At 39.7% G+C, this 24,611-nt stretch overlaps 1 protein-coding gene across 1 annotated transcript in view; it reads left to right on the top strand.

The window, feature by feature from the left end:
* MARCHF11 (membrane associated ring-CH-type finger 11) overlaps nucleotides 1–24,611 on the top strand; it is a 34,227-nt gene that overhangs the window by 6,653 nt on the left and 2,963 nt on the right. Inside the window, exon 3 of the mRNA XM_050939734.1 lies at nucleotides 18,394–18,586. Coding sequence (XP_050795691.1) covers nucleotides 18,394–18,586 — 193 coding nt within the window. The remainder of the gene's footprint in view (nucleotides 1–18,393; nucleotides 18,587–24,611) is intronic.

The raw sequence follows: 24,611 nt of genomic DNA, 5'->3' as shown, positions 1-24,611 counted from the left end.
GGAAAACATCTTAAATGTTATACAGAAAGAACTAGCAAGATATTTTAGACATAGCCTGAATGTGAGGTCATAAAAATAGATCTGAGTTGAAGATGATGCCCAGGTTACATGCCTGAGTGACAGGCAGGATGATGGTGATATTCAAAGGAGGTTGGTGGAGATGGCGGGGGAAGAAGAGAGAGAGAGAGAGAGAGAATGCTAGAGAGAGATTAACTACTCTGTTTAGCCATGTTGATCTTGAGATGATGATTAGACATTCATGAGGTGATGTCAGGGAGACATACAAACATTTTGGTTCAGATAGAAGACAATACATCTGGAGTAAAAAGGTAGATTGTGAGTGGTCAGCATAGTGACGGTAGTTGAATTTATGTCTGCAGATGAAATTACCAGAGATAAACTGTAGAGGGAGAGCAGTAGGAGACCTAGGACACAGCCCTATGGAACCCCTCACAAAAAAATTGGAGGGCAGGGAATTCTCCAAAGGACAGGCAGAAGAAGAGATTAAATAGGTAGAAGGAGAACATGGAAAAAGAACAAACATGGAAGCCAAACGTGGGCAAGATTTAAATAAAAATATGGTTGACAGTGTTGAAAAGGGCTGACAGGACAAGGAGGAGGAGAATAGAGTACTGATTCTGAACTTTGGTTAGGAAGAAGTCAGAGACTTTGTAGAGAGCCAGGGAGTGGAGTGCAATGGGCAGATGCAAGATTGGAGAGATAAGGAGTGCTGCTGATGGAAACACATATTTGGTGTTTGTTATTACTACTTCAAGCAAGCCAGGGGGTGCAGCAGCATCATCCCCAGCACCCCTAGTTCCAGCACAACTGGGTCTAAAATGAAATTGGAGAAGAGGAACTCTAGGCAGTAACTGTAAACAGTATGCTCAGTGATCTTAGAGATGAAAGGGAGACGGGACGGTAGTTGAAGAGGCAAATGGGTCAAGGTTAGGGTGTTTTTAAGATGAGAAAGTCTAAACATGCTTGTGTTGTGAGAGGAGAGAGCCAGAGGAGAGTAAGAAATTAAGGAGAAGAGTAAGGGAGGGGATGAGAGGTCATGAGGGAGATCAGGAGATGGCATGTGATCACTGGGGCAGTGGAGCCAGGACATCTTTGTGGCCCTCACCACATCATCTCATTTGGATGGCTAAGTGCATGGATCACTTAATGATTACCTGCTCTATTCATTTCCTTTGGGACACCTGGCATTGGCCACTGTTGGAAGACAGGATACTGGGCTAGATAGACCTTTGGTCTGACCCAGTATGGCTGTTTTATGTTCAACACAGTGGTTGAGGGGCAGGGCCGGCTCTAGCCATTTCGCCGCCCCAAGCATGACGGCATGCTGCGGGGGGCGCTCTGCCGCTCGCCAGTCCGCAGCTCCGGTGGACCTCCCACAGGCATCCCTGCAGAGGGTCCGCTGGTCCCGCGACTCCAATGGACCTCCCACAGGTGTGCCTGCGGATGCTCCACCGGAGCTGCGGGACCGTGGACCCTCCGCAGGGACGCCTGCGGGAGGTCACTGGAGCCGCCTGCCACCCTCCCGGCAACTGGCAGAGCACTCCCCGCGGCATGCCACCCCAAGCATGCGCTTGGCGCGCTGGGGCCTGGAGCTGGCCCTGTTGAGGGGAGTCCACTAGCTTGTGTCTGACTAAAAGCACAGCATGTGTTTATCTAAAGCATATCTTCCAAAAAGGCATCCAATCTTTATTTGAAGACATCAAAAGATGGAGACTCCATGACTTCTCTTGATAGTTTGTTCCAATGGGTAATCACCCTCACTGTTCAAATTTGTGTCTAATTTGGCTTCGTCTGGTTTCAGCTTCCATCCATTGGTTCTTGTTATGCCTTTCCCTATGAAACAATGGAGCCCTTTAGTACCCAGCATTTTCTCCACACGATACTTATACGTTGTGAACAGTCACCTCTCAATCATTTTGATTAGTTAAATTGATAGCACTCTTTAAGTGTGTCTAAGCTGCAATCAGCAGATATGGTTGCACCACTTTTAGATGCACCTTAGTAGATTTGATCTTGTGAGATCAAAGTTAGCTCACATAACAATAGCAGTGAGGCCACAGCAGCAGAGGTGGCTGCCTGGGCTAATCCTACTTTCTTAGGATCCTGGGTACATACTTGAGTGGCTGCCACCCATGCTGCTATGGCATCACTGCTATTTAATCTAGCTAGCTCAAGAATGTCTACACATTCTGCAGTCACATCTCCCAGTTGCAGTGCAGACATACCTAAGTCTCACATTGTAAGGCATTGTATCTAACCCTTTAATCTTTTTTGGCTGTTTTCTGCACTTCAGTTTTTTAGCATTCTTAAAAAATTAGACATCAGAACTGTACACAGTTACACAAAATGGTAGAAAAAGAGCAGGAATTAGGCACAATATCAACTTGCTACAAATGAAACTTGGGAAGAGGCACTTAGTTTCATGTGGTTTTATGCCTTCAGAATGCTAAAATGTTAAGAGTTAGATGGTACCTATTCAGTTGTGCTAAGTGAGTAGAGGACACAAGGTTTTCCTCTCCTTATGTCCTTCTTCCACGGGTAGATACAATCATAATCCTTGTGCTCAGGGTGGGGAACCATGGGAGTCTTAATGCCTCCAGCAGATTCCAAAAGTGGGCAGGAAGCACCTCTTCCCCACAGACCAACAAAACTGAGCATATACTACCCTTTTCAGGGTAGCCACAGTCCCCCTGAAATCAGGTGGTAGCATGTCTCACTACCAGCTCCACTATAGCCTGCAACTGAAGAATCACAATTTGCCCCTAAGTTATTAACCTCTTCCCAAAATATAGTCCTTATCACAGATCTGCTTGGAATCCTAAAATATTTGTTATGAAGAATTTAGATCAGATTTTAGAGATGGTAGACTATTCTGCTTCAAAGTTCATGTTATGAATCGTTTTAATAGCAAAGAGATGCAACAGAAGCCACCTTAAATGAGTATACCCAGCTGACAAAGTAATCCAAGTGACTCATCCAGTCTTGAGAATATTGCTATCCAGTTGGCATGTAAAATCAGTTTTTTCCTGTTTAAACTTTTAGTAATATAGTAGAACTATAAAGGTTATTTTTCTAGATTTGTCAAACTGATGTGCAGCAGTTTCAGTTGTTAGTTTCCTCTGTCCATTATGATCATATAATTCATTTTCCAATTTATCTTCTTTATTATACCATAGTTGTGCATAAGGGTTCTATCCAATTCATACAGAAAGTAGTGGAAAGGCTCCCATTGACTTCAGTGGGAGCTGGATCATGTCCACATGACTGACATTTATATAATATATAATTATAGGGGTGCATGGCTCTTTACTTGTTACAAGGATTTAGGTCTCTGGCCAAGAGAGCACTTAAGCACACGTTTAGTTCTGTTGATGTACTTGGTATATATGACTTATCCTCAAGTGACTTAGTGTTCTATAGTATCCATGTACAAATATAATTTACAAATAGAAAATACTAAAGTGAATTAATCTTCATTGTGCTCCAAGCAGCAATAAGTGCAGCAAAACGCTCATTCAGATATGTATCACCATTGTCAGTACATATGCAGATGAAATGATGCTGTTGACTCTTTAAGGGCTTGGAGCTACATCTCTGATGGAGAAGTGAAAGATTTGTGAGGTTCCTGTGTGGAGCTTGTATTCAAAATGGCAGTGGACCCTATAGGTACCTACATCCAACATTTTGGTGCCATGGGCATTCACAAAACCTCTGCTTAGCACTGCTTAACCCTATAGGTCCTAAACTCCCTACGTACCTAAGTTTCCACTGATAAAGTCCCTATGGCACCTAAATTTCTGCTGGTGGACATGTACGCAGGTGCCTCATTCCTGACACTGCCAAGCAGCTGGACACCTAACTTATAGCTAAACACTGACAGGATTCACAAAGAAGGGTATTCTCCACCTGTGGAGCCTGATCCAGTAGATGTGCTGAGGTGCTGCTTTACAGCTCATCTACCAGCCCAAGCCCTCTATAGAACATTGGTGGTGATGCTGTCATTTCCTCTTATAGTCAATAGTCTGCTGATCGTTCCAACTGCGTAAGTGTGCTAAGCTGATAAATTTAACAGTAATAAGTCACTAGGACCAGATGGTATTCATCCCAGAGTTCCTTCAGAACTCCTCCTCTGACTCCTCAGTCAAGGACAGTTCCTCAGGTTTATTTCCTAAAGAGAATGGCTCAGGTTTGGGAATCTCCCTTATATCCTCTGCAGTGAAGACTGATGCAGATAATTAATTTAGCTTCTACACAACAGCTTTGTCTTCCTTGAGTGCACCTTTAGCACCTTGATTGTCCAGTGGCCCCACTGACTGTTTGGCAGGCATCCTGCTTCTGGTGTACATAAACTAACAGCAAATATAAAGTTTGTATTTAGCTAGTTGTTCTTAAATTTTTTTGACACATTAAGATACCTAGACTCTAGGGGAACGCAGCTCAAAGAGCCCGTGGTAAGATGAAGTGAGAGCACTAGAAACAAGTTTTCACTAGCTGAACCTCCATCAGTTGGAACAACCTTTTGGAGAATGTCTGGCTTAGGCAGAGTGGGATCATTTTCAGACTAGGCTGCAAAAACATAAAATCATGTAGTAAAGAGACTCTCTTCCCATGCAGAAAGATTAAGTATTCTATTTGTTGGAATGATAGAATCTCACTTATTTCAAATTAGGAAATCTAGATTATTAGGTTCTAGTTGGTGGTTCGTTTATTTTCTTTAAATGTAGAGATAATGCTCACTTAGTATTATGGGGTTGAATGCTCTAGATCAGGGGTGGGCAGGGGGAGAACACCTACATGTAGGCCATTATTGTCCACTAATCCAGCTATATTCAGTTGCAGAGGAGAGCAGCAGCCCCAGGGAGACAGTTATAATCCCTATTCTGAGCTGCCCAGCCCTGGCAGAAACTAGAGCAGCCAGGAGGCTACTCTAACTTTCACTACTGGCATGGTGCTACTCAGTCATACTTCCCCCGTCCTAAGTCAGGCACGAGAGGTAAGTCACAGCTGGCACACCTTTTAAGCTTTTCTTTGAGATTTCAACTACCACAAGAGAAGACCTTAACAGCTATCTTTGGCAATTTTAGGGCCATGGTGCAAAGTGGCTATAACAGACTGGAGAACGCCACTCATAGTTCAAGGAGAACTTCCTTTACCAAAGTATGGGAGAAGACCAGAAGATTCAAGAAGTCACCTAATAACCTTGCTACAGTTCTAATTTGCTGGAAATCATGTAGATAGCATAGAAAAAAGTAACATTGATAAACATGTAGACAGACTTTGATTTATTTGCCTTGTGACCTTGGGTAAATTGCTTAACCTCTGCAGCTCACTTTCCTCATCTGTAAAATGGGAATAGTGGCACTTATCAACATTTGCAAAGTGCTTTGAGATCTATAGATGAAAAATGCTAAATGAGTACAAAGTAGCATAGCTGGTGCTGGTATCGACATGTATAAATAAGGCTGCCTAACACTTTGCAGTGTAAGATCCCATTTTGAATTGCGTATAATTTTGTCAGATGTTAATTATATGGGCTAAAGTTTCCCATGCTGGGTCAGCAAAAATGGTTGAGCCATTTCCAACCATTTCACTGATGAGCTCTAGCATCTGTATGCTTTGAAGCAAAGACTTAAAGTTTGACAGGGCTTCATTCTGGTTTCCGGGATGCCTCTTGTTATTCCCATGAAAGTCTATTCAGGTTTTGGCACGTTAGAAGCCTTGCAAAAAAGACCACAGTTCACATATGCGCCATAGAAGTTTGTTAGAGGCTGTCAGCTTTATTTGCTGGAGGGTATACCTTCAATAATCCTATTCCATCCCAACACAGCTCCTACCTACTGACTGGATTGTGCATATGTCATCCTCCATGGAGCAACTGAGCATGCTCCATCCTGGTGATGCAGAGGCTGAGCATGGCTTTTTCTGCCACTACTCCTCCCAGCTGCCCAGGGCCCTGTGACACAAACTGACAGCAGCAAGACTGTTTCTCCTGCACTCTTAATTCCTTCCTGCTAGTGCCCAGCCAGCTTGAACTATGGTGCTACAGAAGGCCATCTCCAGAGGATCTTAACTAGTACCTAGAGCAGAGGTGGGCAAACTCTGGCCCACAGGCCACTTCCAGGCTACAGGACCATCCTGCCCAGCCCTTGAGCTCCCAGCTGGGGAGGCTAGCCCCCGGCCCCTGCCCTGCTGTTCCCCCGCCCCCAGCCTCAGCTCACCATGCCGCCAGCCCTCTGGGTGGCGAGGCTGCAAGCTCCTGCTTGGCAGTGCAGCTGTGAGAGCCACCAGCCTGCCTCACTGCTCTAGCTTGTGCAGCTGGCTCTGGCCAGGTGGTGCAGCTGACAGCCCTGGTGCTCTGAGCAGCATGCTAAGGGAGCAGGGGGTGGTGATTTGGATAAGGGGCAGAGGATTCCGGGGGGCAGTCAGAGGACAGGGAGTGATTGGGTAGGCGTGGGAGTTCTGGGGGAACCTGTCAGGGGGTGGGGGCGTGGATAGGGGTCAGGGCAGTCAGGGACCGGGGGGGTGGATAAAGAGGGGGGGATTTCGGGAGGGGGTGGTCAAGGGACAAGAGGCAGGGGGGATTGGATGAGTTGAGGGTTATGAGGGGGGAAGTCAGGGGGCAGGGGCCAGGCTGTTTAGGGAGGCACGGCCTTCCCTACCTGGCCCTTCATACAGTTTCAGAACCCTGATGTGGGCCTGAGGCCAAAAAGTTTTCCCATCCCTGATCTAGAGCATTCAACCCAAGAATACTAAGTGAGCATTAGCTCTACATTTAAAGAAAATAAACAAACCACCAACTAGAACCTAATAATCTAGATTTCCTAATTTGAAATAAGTGAGATTCTATCATTCCAACAAATAGAACACTTAATCTTCTGCATGGGAAGAGAGTCTCTTTACTATATGATTTTATTTTAGTATTGTAGTAGTCAGTCACTAACTGGACAAAACCACACTAGTGCCAGGTTAACTGCTCACAGAAAACCTTTCACATTAGCACTGGCTCCAGGTATGAGGTAACAATTTTCATGTGTCTATATTGTCAATAGAGTACATATAATATTTAATTTTTTCTGCTGAATATTATAACATTAATGGCTATCAGTGATTATACCAAAGCAGCAAAGGTTGAAGACTCTACTCTTAGCTTTGCCATTATCTTTGTGGCCACTTCTATTGTTACTTAGCCTTAGATAGCTAGTTAGCCATCTAGCAATTTGAAATCAGATTCCCTATGAGAAAATTAAAAGTGTATGAGGGGAGCAGAATTTTGTCATACAATTGTAGTCTTCTACAGTGACATACATGCTGAGGTAAATGTGAGGTATTCATTTTCAAATTAAGGACATTAAACATACTTCACGGTACCAAAATAAAACTCAGTTTCTGACATGTGTTGTGGTTCATATCTGATGTCCTTGTAGATGCCAAAGATCACAGTAAAGTTCCTTGTAGGCACCACACAGCTTCTGAAGACGTGTAGTGCACACTTGGCTTATGGGGTAGCAGAAATTTTCAGACTGCTTCATGAACCAATGCATTTCAGGAAACAAAAATGACTGATTCTCCATTCTGCCTGAGGTATGTTTGGTGCATAAATGTGAGGGAGCAAATATAACTGGCACCTTCAGAGCTCCTTGACTGTTCTGGTCTGGCTTCAGGACTGCTCTAACTTATGCTCAACTGCAGTGGACCTCAGGCAGTTCCAGAGCTCAGAATAACAAGCCCCTTTTGCAGTTCTATGCTGCATTGGCTATTATACCAAAGGTATTCACCAAGGGTTGGTTCTGATATCTTAAGTTTGTTTACTCCACCAGAACAGTATAAAAAGGCTGTAGCAGAGCAGAAATAGCTCCAGAACCTCAAAAATTACATCAGTGTTCTAATTTGAAGGTAAGGAACAAAGAAGGACATAATTTGTCACAACAGGGCTGATAAGGTATACATAAGCAAATTTAGCAGTGCTCTGCATGATAAATCTGTGGGACACAAAAGATAGGGTGCCCATTATTAACTATAAGCTCCTTGTGTTTTCATGTTTAATCAAAATGTACAGCCATCAAAGCCAGCATCTGCATTGACATAACTATGCTTGCTGCTAGATAAAGATATATCTTATCATTTAAAATACAGAAGAAACTTGTGTTTAAAAATACACATGCTTTCCAACATGTAACCAATTTGGTCATTAAGTTAGCAACAAGTATACTGTACATTCTCTACATAGGGAAATAATGCATATGGAACATTGTGACTGTTGCTATGCCTCAGAGAAAGTGGGTTCTCTGAATGTTTAGTCATATTTTCCATTAAAAATAAAAGAAATTAAACACATATTTCCAAAACATCTGTTGAGCTCACAAAACTGTTGGGTTATTTTTTGCATGCATAAGAATCTTACATGTACACAAGCAGGTCGCAAATTCTATTTTGCATAATGAATACTATGGTTAACATTTATTTGTTGGAACAATCTGCAACTGGCAAGCAAAGCAGGGAAAAAGCCTTTATGTCTTCCAGTTGGTATCTGTTCAGCTTAGTCAGAGTATTTAGCGGTGAACAGCAACTTGGCTTCAGAAAAATTTTCCGTAGCTGTAGCAATACATGGCCAATGCTGACATAGCCAGGCTAAGAGGGAGATTTAACACATTGTTAAAAAATAATTTGCTTCTTCTCCTTAGATTCAGTAACATGTCCAGTTGCCAGCACCTACTCTGACGTGACACATCAACATCCATTGTGTTATAAAGTTATCACAAAATCTCCCCTGGGTATAGAGCTGCCTGTGGGAGTCAGGTAGGTACTGCTTTTGTAGTACATTGTGTGGTTTTGCAGATTTTTAGGTATTCTAAATAATCATTGAAATAAAATAATCTTTAATATTTTGCAAAACTGCACAATATATTCAAAGAGATGCTTGTTTAACCTCCATAACATGGCTCTGTGTCTGGTGGGGTTCTACGGTAGCTCTGACTTCTCCAGCATAGGAACAATGGAATTGTCATGCTGGATTAGACTAGTGACTAACAGCTGGTATTTCAGAAGAAGATTCAAGAACCTTGCAGAAGGCACTTAGAAAATGTGTGACCTGATAATTCCATTTCTAACCTCTCAGTAGATAGAGATTGGTTTATGTGCTAAAGCAGAAGAGTTTCTATCTATGCCAATTTAAAAAAAAATCCTTACAATGATAATTTTAGATATTCTTGTAATCCTTCTAAAACAATGCTTTTTTGAATCCTGCTAAACTCTTGGCTGCAGTGATATTTTGTAACACTGAATTCCACAGGCTAGTTGTGTATCATATGAAAAAGTATTTCCTTTTCAGTTTTAAATGTGTTCCATTCAATTTCATTGAATGTCTTCTTCTACTTGTAGTAGGAGAATGGGCAGATAGTGCATAAACTACCTTTACCATGCCCTTATTTTTTATCATAACTTCTTATTCATTTCCTCTATTGCAAGTAATCCCAATCCTTTCACTCTCTCCTCATATAAGAGTTTTTCCATGCCTCTAACATAATTGAGATTATCTATCCCTGAACCGCTTTGCAATAGAGTGACCCAAATTGAAACTATTCCACATAAGTACATACCATTGATTTAGATGACAATGTAGTGTTTTTGGTATTACCCTTTATTCAATTCCTTATAAGTCTTAACACTTCGCTTTTTTGATCACTGCTGCCACCATACATTTAATAAAATTATATTTCAAAATGACTTGGGGCTGCTTGCAATGGTTTCCACCTCTTTTAAGTGGTTACAGTTAATTAAGAACCTAATAATAATAGGAGATATACCAATCTCCTAGAACTGGAAGGGACCTTGAAAGGTCATTGAGTCCAGCCCCCCTGCCTTCACTAGCAGGACCAAGTATTGATTTTTCTTGCAGATCCCTAAGTGTCCCCCTCAAGAATTGAACTCACAACCCTGGGTTTAGCAAATCAATGCTCAAACCACTGAGCTATCCCTCCCCGTAGTTAGGTGTATGAGTAGGTTAAGTTATTCCCTCTTGTGTGCATTATTTTGCATATGTCACCATTGGACTTCATCTTCCATTTATCTAGCTTGCTTAAATCCCTCCAAGTTTCCTTCATCTTCTCCATTCTTGAGGAACCTAAATAATTGTGTCACCTGAAAATTCTACCACCTTACTGTTCACCTCCAGATAATACATATGTTGAACACCACTTACCTTTGTATGAAACATTGTGGCTCCTCATTATTAATCTTTTGCCGGGATGAAAATTGACTGTTTATTTCTATTCTTGTTTTCTGTTTTAGTCAATTTCTGATCCATGACCGTACTTTTTCTCTCACTTCCGAGAGTAGTAGTCTCTTGTGAAGTACTTTTCAAAGGCTTTTTGAAAGTTCAAATAAATGTCAACTGCCTCTCTTTTATCCACTATTTTACTGACACATTTAAAGAATGGTAAGAGCATGTTAGATATAGTAAGATGTCCTTTCAGAGCAAAAGGCAGTGAGATGATGATCAATCTCACTTTATACTGATTTTACACCAAAGTAACTGCACTGACTTCAGAAATACCTCTCCTGATTTACAGAGTGATAACTCAGAAGAATCAGGCCCAGTACATTTCCTTGGGGCTTCAAGTTGCAAGACCTGAGGAAAGAGTGAGAGATTTCCAACATAGTTTTGGTGTTTTGCTTCTGTTCACCTGTCTAATGCCTAACATTCAGTACCTGAAACTTTTGTAAAAACAATTTCCATGCATTCCTGTTTAAAGAACACCTGCAAAAGGATGGATAGATCCTTCAATGGCTATTAGCCAAGATGGTCAGAGATACAACCCCATGTTCAGAGCAATCCTGAACCTTTGACTGCTAGAAGCTGGCAAGGAAAGACAGGGATGGATCATTCCAACTGCCCTGTTCAGTACACTCCCTCTGAAGCTTGGGTATAGGCCACTGTCAGAGACATGACACTGGGTTAGATAGACCATTGGTCTGACCCAATATGGCAGCTCTTATGTATATACTATTTTGTGTTAAGTGAAAACCATATCACTTTCCTTCTCTAAGTTGTGACTCAGTTAATGCTGGCTAGTTTAAATTTGTCGTTTTAAAAATATGGGCCAGATTTGCAAATGGTGTAAATTAGCATAATTATTTTAATGTAAATGTACCGCAGCTGAGGACCGTGCCAGTGGGTGTGGCACTGCAGGTACACCCTGTCTTAGTTTCTCCAGTTTAGTTATCAATAAATCCAGCAAGGCTTTTATGTATTGAACAGCACACCTTCACCTTTCCACCCTTCTAAGAGTCTCATTTGTTAAAAGGAAAGATCAACACGAGCACAAGAAAGAGCTTCACCAAGGCTTCTTAGCAGGGAGGCAAACTCCATCTGAGTTTCAGTCCCACAGCCAGGACCTTCCTGCCAGCTGTAGCTTTTCTCTAGGTAGCATGCAGCTCCTTGCAAGCTACACCTACTACACAGCTATCTAGAAAAGCCCTCTCTAAGATGCTTTCCTTAGGATCCTCCTCTTTCTGGGAGCACCTGTTCTTTAACTGCATTCTGATAGCCTTTTATCAGGTCAGGTGCTCACTAGCCAGCCAGATGCCAACCAGCCACCTCCGCAGTTAATTACTTACAGGTGAGCTGAGATGAGCTCATTCTTCAAATGAAACATATCACTGGCCAACTGGGCCTGGATTCCTCTTAAAGGGGCCAGATATCCTATGAAAGGAAGTTATTTTGAAAAATAATCAGACTACTTAAATAGAGGAACAGTGTATCTGGGGTCAGAGTAAGAGATATGACTTGCCACTGATGCACTAGTAAAACTCCCATATAATTCAAAGGGAGTTCTAGATGAGGCTAAGGTCTTTGGTGGATTAGCAAAGCAAAATATCCAAGCGGATCTTCAAAAACATTAATGTAAATGTAGGTGAAAATGTGATTTGTTTTCAAAGGAAAGCAGGAAGAATGTTCTAGTATAATCTCCATGCAGATTAGTGTAACAGTGTCTCTAATGAATATAAGGAACCCAATGCCTTTTACTTTGTGTAGTCTTATATACCTGGCTAAGTGGGTGTAAAATGCTACAAAATCAGAATTTTGCACTTGCACATTGTTTTCTCTATAAGGGCTATGTCTACAATGGAGATATTAGCCAAAGTGAAGTAACTGCATGAGTGCAGTCTAGTAGTGTAGAATCTGTGCAAACATGTAAATTGTAGATTGCACTGGCACAATTTACCCAACAGCCCTCTCCCATGGTTTCTAACATGGATTGGAATGCTCTCATTCAAAGATTTTGACATGGCAAATATTTTTCTGGCTAAACCAAAAATTAGACTTAAAATAGTTAGCAGACAGGTTTAATAAGGTTCAAAGACTATAAATGATTTTATATGTAGTTAATATACAGAGTTACGTTCAAAGATGATTAAAGATGATTTCTCTTCAAGGTGTCTTTCTCCACCTTCTTCACATATGTCTATATTGAAAAAAAGCATTTTTAAAATTTTTGATTTGCTGACTATACATTCCCTAATTAGAAAGATCATTTTAGCAAAGTGCTCTTTAAGTTAAAAAAAAGCTAGAGATAAAGGGAGCAATTTATATTCATGTTTCATAACACCTTATTTAGGCAAGTTACCAAATTAAGAAAATGAGAAATATTTGTTGTAAATAATGGTATTTGGTATAAAATGGTACAAAATAGAATTACAGTTTTTCATTTCAATAACTAAATTAATTCAATTTTGAATGTTAAATCAGTTTATAAAATGCTTAGTGCAGCCTCTCAACATTAACTCCCATTAAAAGATTGAGACAAACAGCAACAATTACACTGAAAGAACTTGCTGATGGTAAGTAATTCATGTGATGTTACAGTCATTTAATCTTTTAACAGCATGCAACATGGTGTGTAGTAAAGAGCTATAAATAATCATAGCCAATTAGACAAAGCTTAAATAGTTTTTGATTCCATAAAACGAGTCTTGTTCTTATGACAAAAAGTCTTCAATTGTTTAGCGAGTGACTGCCTACAAGAAGGGCCTTAGTCATATGAAATTACTATAACTGTGTATTTCAGATAAGTTTCAGAAAAACAAACTTTCATGCTAGCTGTGCTTTGTGATTAGTGGAAATAGACTTTCTGTAGTGCATATTTATGAAATCTCATTTCTGTGAGAATGTATTCTAATGTGTCATAACAAAGAATGCCGATGTAGAAGGGTCATTTTTGTATTAAACTAAAACAAGTATTTTTGCTACCAGAAGTTACTATACCTACTTCTAAATACTATCAGTTCACAATAACTGGTTACTAACTAAAACCTGAGAGATAAACAGAACCACTGGAAATTTTATATCTGGATAAAAGTTTTCATTTGGAGATTTTTGGGGTCCTTTCACAATTTTGGCTGAAGTATTCAAAAAATTTTACAATGTGGGGAAATACAAAATTTGGGCCCTACACTACAAACTTTTCACACATGCAACTCACAAAACAGAATCTCTATGAACCAATGTATTATAGTCCATATGAGAGAAGTTGGTACGGTATTTACAGCTTTTGCACTTCTGTAATGCAAAGCTTTTGATTTTGTGGGCAGGATTGTATACTGGATTGTATCCAGTTCTATACTGGATCTTGCAAGGACAATGAAGTGCTAGCTAGGACTCAAGTATCTATTCATTAAAAAAATACGCCCATTTTAAAATTCAAGAGGGAAATTTCTTTAAGATTGAACATGCCAAATTGACAGGTTTCAGAGTAGCATCCGTGTTAGTCTGTATCCGCAAAAAGAACAGGAGTACTTGTGGCACCTTAGAGACCAACAAATTTATTTGAGCATAAGCTTTCGTGGGCTACAGCCCACTTCTTCGGTTGCATAAAATGGAACATATATTGAGGAGATATATATACTCATACAGAGAGCATGAAAAGGTGAGAGTTGTCTTACCAACTCTGAGAGGCCAATTAAGTAAGAGAAAAAAACTTTTGAAGTGATAATCAAGATAGCCCAGTACAGACAGTTTGATAAGAAGTGTGAGAATACTTACAAGGGGAGATAGATTCAATGTTTGTAATGGCTCAGCCATTCCCAGTCCCTATTTAAGCCTAAGTTGATTGTATCTAGTTTGCATATCAATTCCAGCTCAGCAGTTTCTCATTGGAGTCTGTTTTTGAAGCTTTTCTGTTGCAAAATTGCCACCCGCAGGTCTGTCATTGAATGACCAGACAGGTTAAAGTGTTCTCCTACTGGTTTTTGAGTGTTATGATTCCTGATGTTCAGATTTGTGTCTATTAATTCTTTTGCGTAGAGACTGTCCGGTTTGGCCAATGTACATGGCAGAGGGGCATTGCTGGCATATGATGGCATATATCACATTGGTAGATGTGCAGGTGAATGAGCCCCTGATGGTATGGCTGATGTGATTAGGTCCCTATGATGATGTCACTTTAATAGATATGTTGACAAGCATGACAGGATTCTGAACTCACAACGGCCTTTGGTCTTCCATCTCCAGGCAGCCAAAAATACAAGTTTGGTTGTGGGAGACTAAGCCCTCCAACTGAATCTGTAGAAGTTCATCCCTTCCAGGGCTATCAAAGATCAAAAGGCAAACCAAACACAAATGAACCAACACAAGGTCATGGCAGGACACTTCCTTCAGGCAGCTGCTGATAGGCCATAGCCAGCCCAGTTTGGCACTTGCAGGCAAGTCTCTAGTAATAGTCCCAAAATACTGTTTCGGACTCAAGCTCTCCATTGTCTTGGCAAGGGCTTCAAAATGCAGTTAACCCAAGCAGCTCCTGCCTTCAGCCAGGCACTTTCGGGCTGAAGAGCAAAGGTCTGTTCCCCTTCCAGATCTCCCATTAGCTGAGCTTATATTTTTTAGATCTTCTCTCCAAGCCTGACATGCCTTGCAAGTGTGGTGAGGCAGGGCTGCTTGAGGCCAGAGAAGTTCATTAACCCTCACCTTCTTGGTATAGGGTTTATGCACCCCATCAAAGAACTCCTTCCCCCACTCCATTACAGCTGATAGCCCAGTAATTAGGGTACTCATCTGGGATGTAGGAGATCTGTTTTCAAATCCCTGTTCTGCCTGAATTGGAGAAGGAACTTAAAGTCAGTTTTTGTATCTTCCAGATGAGTGCTTTAACTTCTGGATTATAGAATAATTTTCATCTCTTTCTGGCCCAATGAATATTTCATTAGTTATACAAAGTGGAACTACTTCAACAAGAGAGATTGAAAGAGGTGCATGCAGAATAGCTGGGTGGTTAGTGCACTCACCTGGGCGACATGAGTCTAAGTCCCTGCTCCAAATTAAGCAGCGCACCTGCTGAATTCTGGGTCTCCCACATCCCAGGTGAGTGCTCTTACCACAGGGCTGATGGAGATAGTGGGACTTGCTCTCTCTATCCCTAGCTGTCTTTGGTGTGGTAGGTATGCCAAGAGTCTGGCGACCACATCAGCTTGTGCAGGTGTAATAGGCAAGGGAACACCTAGTTTGTGAATCTCAGCAGGGATTAGACATGAGCTGGAATGCGGAGCAGCTCAGCGGCATCAGGAGTTAGGTGCTATTGCGCATGCCCACCAGCAGAAATTCTGGCATGTAGGGAACTTTACTGGTGGATGGGTCTAAGGGACCTAAGTTTCCAAGGATTTGTATCTCACACCCACATTTCTGCTTTCAAAAGCAAAGAGTAGATAAAGGTGTACCAGCCATCCTGGAAATGAAGATTGCCAATTATCAAAAGATATTGGCAAAAAACAATAGACTCACTTACGAAAAGCAATTGTCTCTGCCTCTTTCCCAGTTGTGAATGTCATCCTTAATCCAAATGGGAACCATTGAATAGTCCCTCAATAATTCAGAAGGAGGAGCAAAGTCCTGTAATCTTTGTCCCAAACCAAACACTTGTATTCCCTCTCCCTTCCAGAGTGAAAACCTTTAATGATGATATCTTAAAAAAAATTATAACAGGCAATTAATTTTCTTTTAAATTAAACAACAAAACCCAAAACCAAAGAGAAGCTCATATGACCATATTTTAAACAATTTAATCTAGAATCATAGAATATTAGGGTTGGAAGAGACCTCAGGACATCTAGTCCAATCCCCTGTTCAACACCAACTAAATCATCCCAGCCAAGGCTTTGTCAAGCCAGGCCTTAAAAATTTCTAAGGATGGAGATTGCACTACCTCCCTAGGTAATTCATTCCAGTGCTTCACTACCCTCCTAGTGAAATAGTGTTTCCTAATATCCAACCTATACCTCCCCCACTGCAACTTGAGACCATTACTCTTTGTTCTGTCATCTGCTACCACTGAGAACAGTCTAGCACCATCCTCTTTGGGACCACCCCCTTCAGGTAGTTGAAGGCTGCTATCAAATCCCCCCTCCCCCTTCTCTTCTCCAGACTAAATAACCCCAGTTCCCTCAGCCTCTCCTTGTGCCCCTATTATAACCTTAGTTCCAGATTTGGACCTTAGCGTCCAAAATATGGGGGTTAGCCTGAAAACCTCCAAGCTTAGTTACCAGCTTGGACCTGGTACTTGCTGCCACCACCCAAAAAATTAGAGTGTTTTGGGGCACTCTGGTCCCCCTGAAAAACCTTCCCTGGGGACCCCAAGACCCAAATCCCTTGAGTCTCACAACAAAGGGAAATAATCCTTTTTCCCTTCCCCCCTCCAGGTGCTCCTGGAGAGATACACAGACACAAGCTCTGTGAATCCAAACAGAGTGACTTCCCCTCTCCGTTCCCAGTCCTGGAAACAAAAAGCACTTTCCTCTTCACCCAGAGGGAATGCAAAATCAGGCTAGCAAATTCAACACACACAGATTTCCCCCTGATTTCTTTCTCCCACCAATTCCCTGGTGAGTACAGACTCAATTTCCCTGAAATTTCCCAGAAAAGAAAACTCCAACAGGTCTTAAAAGAAAGCTTTATATAAAAAAGAAAGAAAAAATACAAACAAATGGTCTCTCTGTATTAAGGTGACAAAATACAGGGTCAGTTGCTTAAAAGAATATTGAATAAACAGCCTTATTCAAAAAGAATACAAATTAAAGCACTCCAGCACTTATATTCATGCAAATACCAAAGAAAAGAAACCATATAACTTACTATCTGATCTCTTTGTCCTTACACTTAGAAACAGAAGACTAGAAAGTAGAAACTACTTCTCCAAAGCTCAGAGAAAAGCAGGCAGACAGACAAAGACCTCAGACACAAAATTCCCTCCACCCAGAGTTGAAAAAATCCGGTTTCCTGATTGGTCCTCTGGTCAGGTGCTTCAGGTGAAAGAGACGTTAACCCTTAGCTATCTGTTTATGACAGCCCCAGCTCTGTAATCATTTTTGTTGCTCTCCCCTGGATTCTCTCCTATTTGTCCACATCCCTTCTGTAGTGGGGGGACCAAAACTGGATTCAGTACTCCAGATGTGGCCTCACCAGTGTCGAATAGAGGGGAATAATCACTTCCCTCGATCTGCTGTCAATGCTCCTACTAATTCTTAACAATTATGTGACTCATGAAAATTATTTTTTATTACATTTAAGAGTGTTGTTTTGATTTCTAACATTTAGCACAAAGTTATTCTTGTTCCATCTCACTTTGGTAAATGTGAGAAGAGAAGAACAGAAATGTCTAACTGATAGCATTATAAAGCATAAAACTGCAAAAGGTGCTGTATGGCAGTAGCTGAGAAGTATGAAATGATTTTGTTATTGAATACATGACCCTAATAAAATTCAAATATAGTTCTACAGCTTTTAAATACTGATTAAATGTATATCTATAGTACCTTAGTTGTAGGAAACAAACTATTCCTTCATAATATGCCACTTGTGACTGGATTTACCATTAGGCCATCTTCTGCAAATCCATCCTCTTGCTATAAGGTTTATTTTAAACAATTTTTGCCTGTGAAGTTTATTACTTGGACTCCCATTCTGTATGAAGCCCACTAAAGCACACAGCCTTTTCCTGGTCTGTGACCCTAAGGCTTTGATATTGTCCTTCCCACAGTGTCTTGATGCTACTCATTATAGAGATGTGAAAGACAAGCTGCATTTCCCGATACTGAATATTTTTGTCCTGTGTATTCATAGCAGGATTGAAATAAATGTAAATCTTCCAAAGTACATTTCTAGATGGTGATATGGACAACATTAAAAAAAACTTTAACATAACCAATTTCTATACTACTAGTCTGTCTTTTTTTCTCTCATAAATTGTAGTGTCAAGAATATCAGCAAAGATCTATGAAGATTTGTATGAATATTTAAATGATTTCTGGTTTCAGGAGAAAACTGGAGTTGAACGTAAGTTTTCAAAAAGTAATATTTTATCTTACACTACTTTGTTTCTCTTCTAGTGGCAACGCATTACAATAACACTGGTTGAGAAAGTGCAGATGATTGCTGTAATCCTAGGATCTCTGTTCTTAGTAGCAAGTGTGACTTGGCTTCTATGGTCAGCCTTCAGCCCCTATGCAGTATGGCAAAGAAAGGACATCCTTTTTCAAATCTGCTATGGAATGTATGGTTTTATGGATCTAGTGTGCATAGGTAAGCTCAAAACATTAATCAGTACAGATTGGGTTTAAGAGTATAACTATGGGTCAAACTTCCTTAGCTCTTCAATTCTCTACTTATTTATTCTTAGCTGACATATTTAGCAAACACTTGACTTTTATAAAAGTAGAGACACTGTGAGAGAGGAACCAAACAAAAACCCAACCCTCAGACTGTTCAAATCACTTTCCCTAAATGTTAAATTCCCAGAATCACAATCAGTTTTGCCTACTTTGAAATTTAAAAGGATAGTAAAGTGTAGGAGGGTCAGTAGGTGAAATTACAACAAAGATTTGATGAAAAGGACTAATGATAGTTCTGTTCTCTCAAATCTTCCTTTGTTGCTAAAGAGAGTTAGTCTTTACGTCAAGGATAGAATAGGTATCTGAAGGATTTTTTTGTACAACTACATATCTAGAACTACACTGAACAGAGTTGTGTGAATCACTATGCTAGAAATAGAGTATAATGGATAGGCTGCACTGCTGCGGTGAGATGAAGGAACTAATTCAAGAGTTCTGTTGACATCCTAAACAGATAAAACACACTATATAAGTGCTAAGTATTTTAATTTATTAATTATACTATGAAAGCAGAGCTCAAGTGGTTTATGATGTCATCAGAACTCTTAAAGAGTGAAGATAAAACTTTCTGAAAGCTTTTGTGCGTGTGAGTATACGCACTTCCTTTAATATATTGACCCCAAAATGTCTAAATAAAAACTTTTAAATAGTTAGTAAAGCAACTATGAGCTGAATGTCAAAGAGGTTACACTAAAGTAAAAATAAAGGAATTCTAGTCACTCTTAGAGTAAGTAAGGCACAGTAATTTGAACTAAGGTTCACAGAATATTTATATCGATAACATGATGAAATGCTGTATGATTCTTTTAATTAAAAAAAAATCTCAAAATGCTTTGCAAATGTTGCTGTTAACTCAATTTTATATATGCCTCTTACTATACCATGTATACATTATCATACAGTTCAGTTGATAACATAATTATTTGAAACATTGTGTTAATTGAATTTTTTCACTGATTTAATTTGTTACAAAAATCAAACTCTTATCAGTTCAAAATGTATTGCTTAGTATCTGTAGACAGATAAAAATACATTCATGTAGTTATAGAACTAAATGTATCAATGGAACAGGGTTGTGGATGTACTAATGAGGAAATTCAATTCTAAGAAAGACCTGCTAGGAGTTATAAAGTAGTCACTGAAATGTCCAGTGTAAATTTTCACATCTAGATTTAAAACAATATACAGTAGTGATACTTGGAAACTTGCGAGTGGCCTTAGATATCTAAATATATGCATATAACTACAGTCTTATAATTAATACTAATAGCATTATTTAGCACAGGGGTTCTCAAACGGGGGTCAGGACCCCTCAGGGGGGTCATGAGGTTATTACATGGAAGGTCGCGAGCTGTCAGCCTCCACCCTAAATCCTGCCTTGCCTCTAGCATTTATAATGGTATTAAATATATAAAAAAGTGTTTTTAATTTATAAGGAGGTCACACTCAGAGGCTTGGTATGTGAAAGGGGTCACCAATACAAAAGTTTGAGAGCCATTGAATTAGCATCTCTATCTACATTTTGTAACTATAGTTTCCTTACTTGAACATTAACTTTTAATAAATGGTGGCAAGATTAATGTGTAGGTTTTTAAAAAAAAAACAATTATGTTACCTAATAACTTTAAATGACTAAACTTGTGTCTGGGAATTAAGAAATAACTGATTAACTGGTTTGGTAATTGTGCAGCATTTTTGTACTTCTGATCAGCTCAGACCATTCAAGTTCAATATACTTTCAAGTAATCTTCTGCAGCCTATTGTATTTTAAACATGTGCATCCAAGATCACTTACAAATTTTTAAAGTATCTATTAGCATCTCCAACTTCACTCTGTGTTAGAGGTGTCTGTTATTGTAACTTCTATAGGATAAAGGACTTTAATCTGAGTAATTGCTTTAACTGAAAATATCTGAATTAAATTCTTTAGAATGCAAATGTTTAGATTTCTGAATGATCTAAAAAACCCACAAGATAATCTGATGACAGATATAACTTTCTAACAGCAGTTCAGTGGGCAATGATTTTATTACATTAGAAAGTTTTTGTCTTACTCTTTAATTCTTACCCACTAGCTCTAAATTATGTAAAAGGACTAACAAGTAGATGTATGCTATACTTTTGTTCCTCACACACTATGACCTGTGCAGTGTTGATGCAGCCAACAGAAGTGTTACGAAGCACAAGTCTAAAAGTTAAGTGCCCCACCCCTTTATTTGTGATCATTCTGCAATAAACTCCCTGTGGATGAGTCCCTGCACCCATGAAAAACCTCACTGATTTCAGTGGGGATTTGCATAGGCACAAGGGTGCACTCATGGATAGTTAATTTCATGGTCAGGGCTTGAGTTGTAAACTCCATGACTAAAGACCTATTCCAGTTTTCTAAAGTCATGTACATCTGTGGCTCTGCATAAACAATAAAATGTTTTCAGCAACCTGAGAAATGTAATATCTGTACTGCTTGAAGTGTTATTGTTTTTATAATTTTGAAATGAAGTTCAATAATTGGCTAGTGAGAAATACAGTTATATTAAAAACCTTCACATTTAGAAACTTTAACAGATTATTTTTAGTATTTTTCCATTAAATCTGATTTAATTGCATCAATCCACAGTCCTATCCAATAAGTAATATTAAAAAATATCTCATACATTTTAATCTGCCAGCCTTGTCATTCATTTGTACCAAGAGAAAACTGTCAAAGCTTACAGCTCACCAGTATGCCACCCACTAAATAACTTATGTGGATTCTCTGTTCATTTCCATTTGCAGCCTACCCAGTTTTACAGGAAGTTCACTTTCGTAACATTTAACAAAGAATAACGTTGCCTTGTATTACAAGACTCTTCTTACTCTCTGTGCAGAGGACAGTGTTCTATCAATATCAATTTAACTTACACATTTTAACATGTAGGTTAAATTTGTGTCCGTTGTTCAATTAATCCTCTTCTGATCTTCCCTGGGAATTCTGGGTCCCTCCTTACAGCATTCCCTTCTAATCACATCAGTGTCAAATATGGCAATTTTCTATGTAATTCTGCATCTGAACTGGGCATGAAGTTGTTCTCACAGGAAAACTTCCACAGCATGCAAGATTTGCAGAGAAGTATTTCACATTTGAACTAAATGGAACTGTGGCCAGTCAAAGCTGTACACATTGATATTGCCAGAGATTAGTGAGTCCCTGTTGGGATTATCAGAGAGAGAGAGAGAGAGAGAGGGAGAGTGCTCAAGGTATTTTCATTAAAGGAATTTAGGATTCAAAAACTTTAAGGATTCCTTAAGGAATAGTACATTAGCTTCCCACTCTTCCATTGCTTGGACCTGGCTGCTCTCCTTCATCATATTGCCTCCACATAGTTACACTATTGGAGAAGAATGACTAAGTACGTGGTAACGGAACCTTTTTGAAGTAGTAAGTTGTCAGTTAGTATGTGTACAATTCCCCCACTCTAACATTCTTTAGACCAATGGTATAAATAACCTCTTCCTCTAACTGTACTGCAGTATCTTTCTACTCACCAACTCTTTTCCTTCATGTCAAACAAATCTAGTTGTAAATGGTTTTTTAAATAGTTGTATTGTTAAAGTTAGATTTATTTATATTTCATGTTAATTGTTTGATCAATTCACACATTTTTGTGGACCCATCTAAACAATAGTTTCAAGGGTTTTCCTTTTGTCCTGTGATGGTCCCTACTTGAGACAGGCAATTTATTCCATAGGGAAGAGCATTTAGCTAAAAGTTGTCAAGCTTGCAAGGCCAACTCTAAAAAGGCCCACAAGGACTAAGACTTTGCTCCAGAATCTGCTCCTCCAAGAGGCACGATTCTGGGAGACCGTCTTCTGGAAGATGTTCTCTGGCATGAGTAGCCTGGCAACTAGAGCTGGACAAAATATTTCAGCTTAAATGTTTTACAGTAAAAAATGCAGATTTAGTGATGCTGAAATATTTCATGTTTTTGTGTCAATTTTGCTTAATTCTTTAAGTAAAAAAAGTCTTAACAATTCTGAAAAAAAATCACTTCAACATTTTTAAAGTGAACGTTTTGCTTTTTGGTTCAAAAAGTACTTTCAAAATTTGCCTTAATTTTATTTTAAAAAATCAAAGCATTTAGAAATGATCAAAATCAAAATGAAACACTTTGTTCAATCTGAAATGAATTGTAGACTTTTTGCTTTGCCAAACATTTTGGAAAATTTTGGTTTTAGTGTGACCCAAAATGATTTTTTAGGGGCATAGGAGAAGAGATAATTGCTAGTGAACTGAAAAATTCATTAATTATACAGTTTTTGTGGTGACAAAGCCAGTTTTGGTGCTGTAGCCTGATGCCAAATCACAGGCTGAATAGGATTGTCTTCTTGTAAGGGTTTTTGCAGGGACTTTTGAAATTTGTTCCATGGACTCAGGATTCAGATTCTTTGTATGGAGCCAAGGAAAGTTCTTACAGTGGTACTATTTCTGAAAGACATCACACTAAGAAGAAAAGGTGCTCCTACTGTTGGATCTGGCCAGACTGCACTGCAATCAGTTTGCTTAAATCTTAGAGATCTGAGGATATGGGTTTCTTGGATTCTGCCAGGTCAGATCCATCCGGACAAAGCTCCAGGAACTCAATCCTCCAGGACTCCCCTAGAAAGTGTCCTGCAAGAAGGTGAAGGCACCAGTGAAAATCCCTTGACCCCCTTCACTTGAGTCCCTGGGATCAGTAGTTGTGCCAGATGTAAAGTCAGACTCAGTGTTAGGGGAGAAAATGATGGGAAACTCTTAAGAAGTTGCCCCTTCTAGCTTATCTAGTGTTGCCAGATCTGTTTAATTGTGAGTCTTGTGGTATTTAGTGTTTTATTTAAACCAACAGCTCCTTGAGACAAATGAGTATATGAGAATATCTGCTTTCATTTAAAAAAGTTTTTAGCCCTTATGGTTTCAGAGAAAGGTTTGTAAATGTAATGTGTGTGCACCTTAATAGTTGAAAAATAAGAAGGCAAATAAAGAGACCCAGCAGAGTTGCAGGCCCTTAATAATTTAAATTACAGTAGCACTTAAAGGCCTAATCAGGATCATGGCCCCATTATGTTCATACAGTGCCAAGGATGTACTAAAAAGAGAGAGTCCTTGCCATAAAGAGCTATGGCCTACAGATCTTATACTGTACAACATAAAGATATGATTGTATTTAGGAATCACTTCACATTTCTAGTAAGAACTGTGTTGGACTTTGATCTCAGTCAGTTTATATCACTATTTGTGTTCACCTCACCAGAATGTCTAGAGCTTTGGAAGGAAAATTGTACACCCTGTATATCCAGAGAGCTACTACTTAGACAGGACTAAGCAATTTAGAAAGTCGAAGAGATCATTTGTGGCCTTTGTAGAACGTTAAACCATCTCAGGTCAAAAACTAAGTGGATATGACTATGCAGCCAGTCATTATGAATGAGCTGAAGCTCAGGATTCACTCAATTTAGGAGGATGGAAGCTTCAATATCATATATCCACAGTGTGCCCTTACCTGAAGTCTTTATGGCTGCTACAGGAAGTCACAAATTACTCTTTCCTAAAATGGCATCAAGGGCAGAAGCAGCCTTTGAGAGGGCAGTGGTTCAAGTCATTGTTTAGCTAGCAGGACTTCTCAGCTGTCCTCAGGGAATCAGTACTAACTAGTCTCCTACAGTGTGGTCCTGGGGAGGTAGTGTTAGGAGAAACCACAACTCTTTGTTCTCAAACGTGTTCCCTCCATAGAGCAACATGGACCTTTTCTGCTTTAGATCCTAAGTACAATAGGGCTTCTGGAGGTAGAGGGGAATTGAAGGATGGTTAGAGGGGACCAGATCTTTGTGCCCTCTATTTATGAATGTTGGGATCAAGGGAATAGTGTGAACTCTCAAAAGCCAGCTACTATTCTCAAATATTTTTGCAGTTCCCTGGCTAA

This window comes from Gopherus flavomarginatus, chromosome 2, assembly GCF_025201925.1.
Source record: "Gopherus flavomarginatus isolate rGopFla2 chromosome 2, rGopFla2.mat.asm, whole genome shotgun sequence".
Taxonomy (NCBI): Eukaryota; Metazoa; Chordata; order Testudines; family Testudinidae; genus Gopherus; species Gopherus flavomarginatus.
Note: the sequence above shows the minus strand (reverse complement) of the source record. Positions and strands in the feature narration are given on the sequence as shown.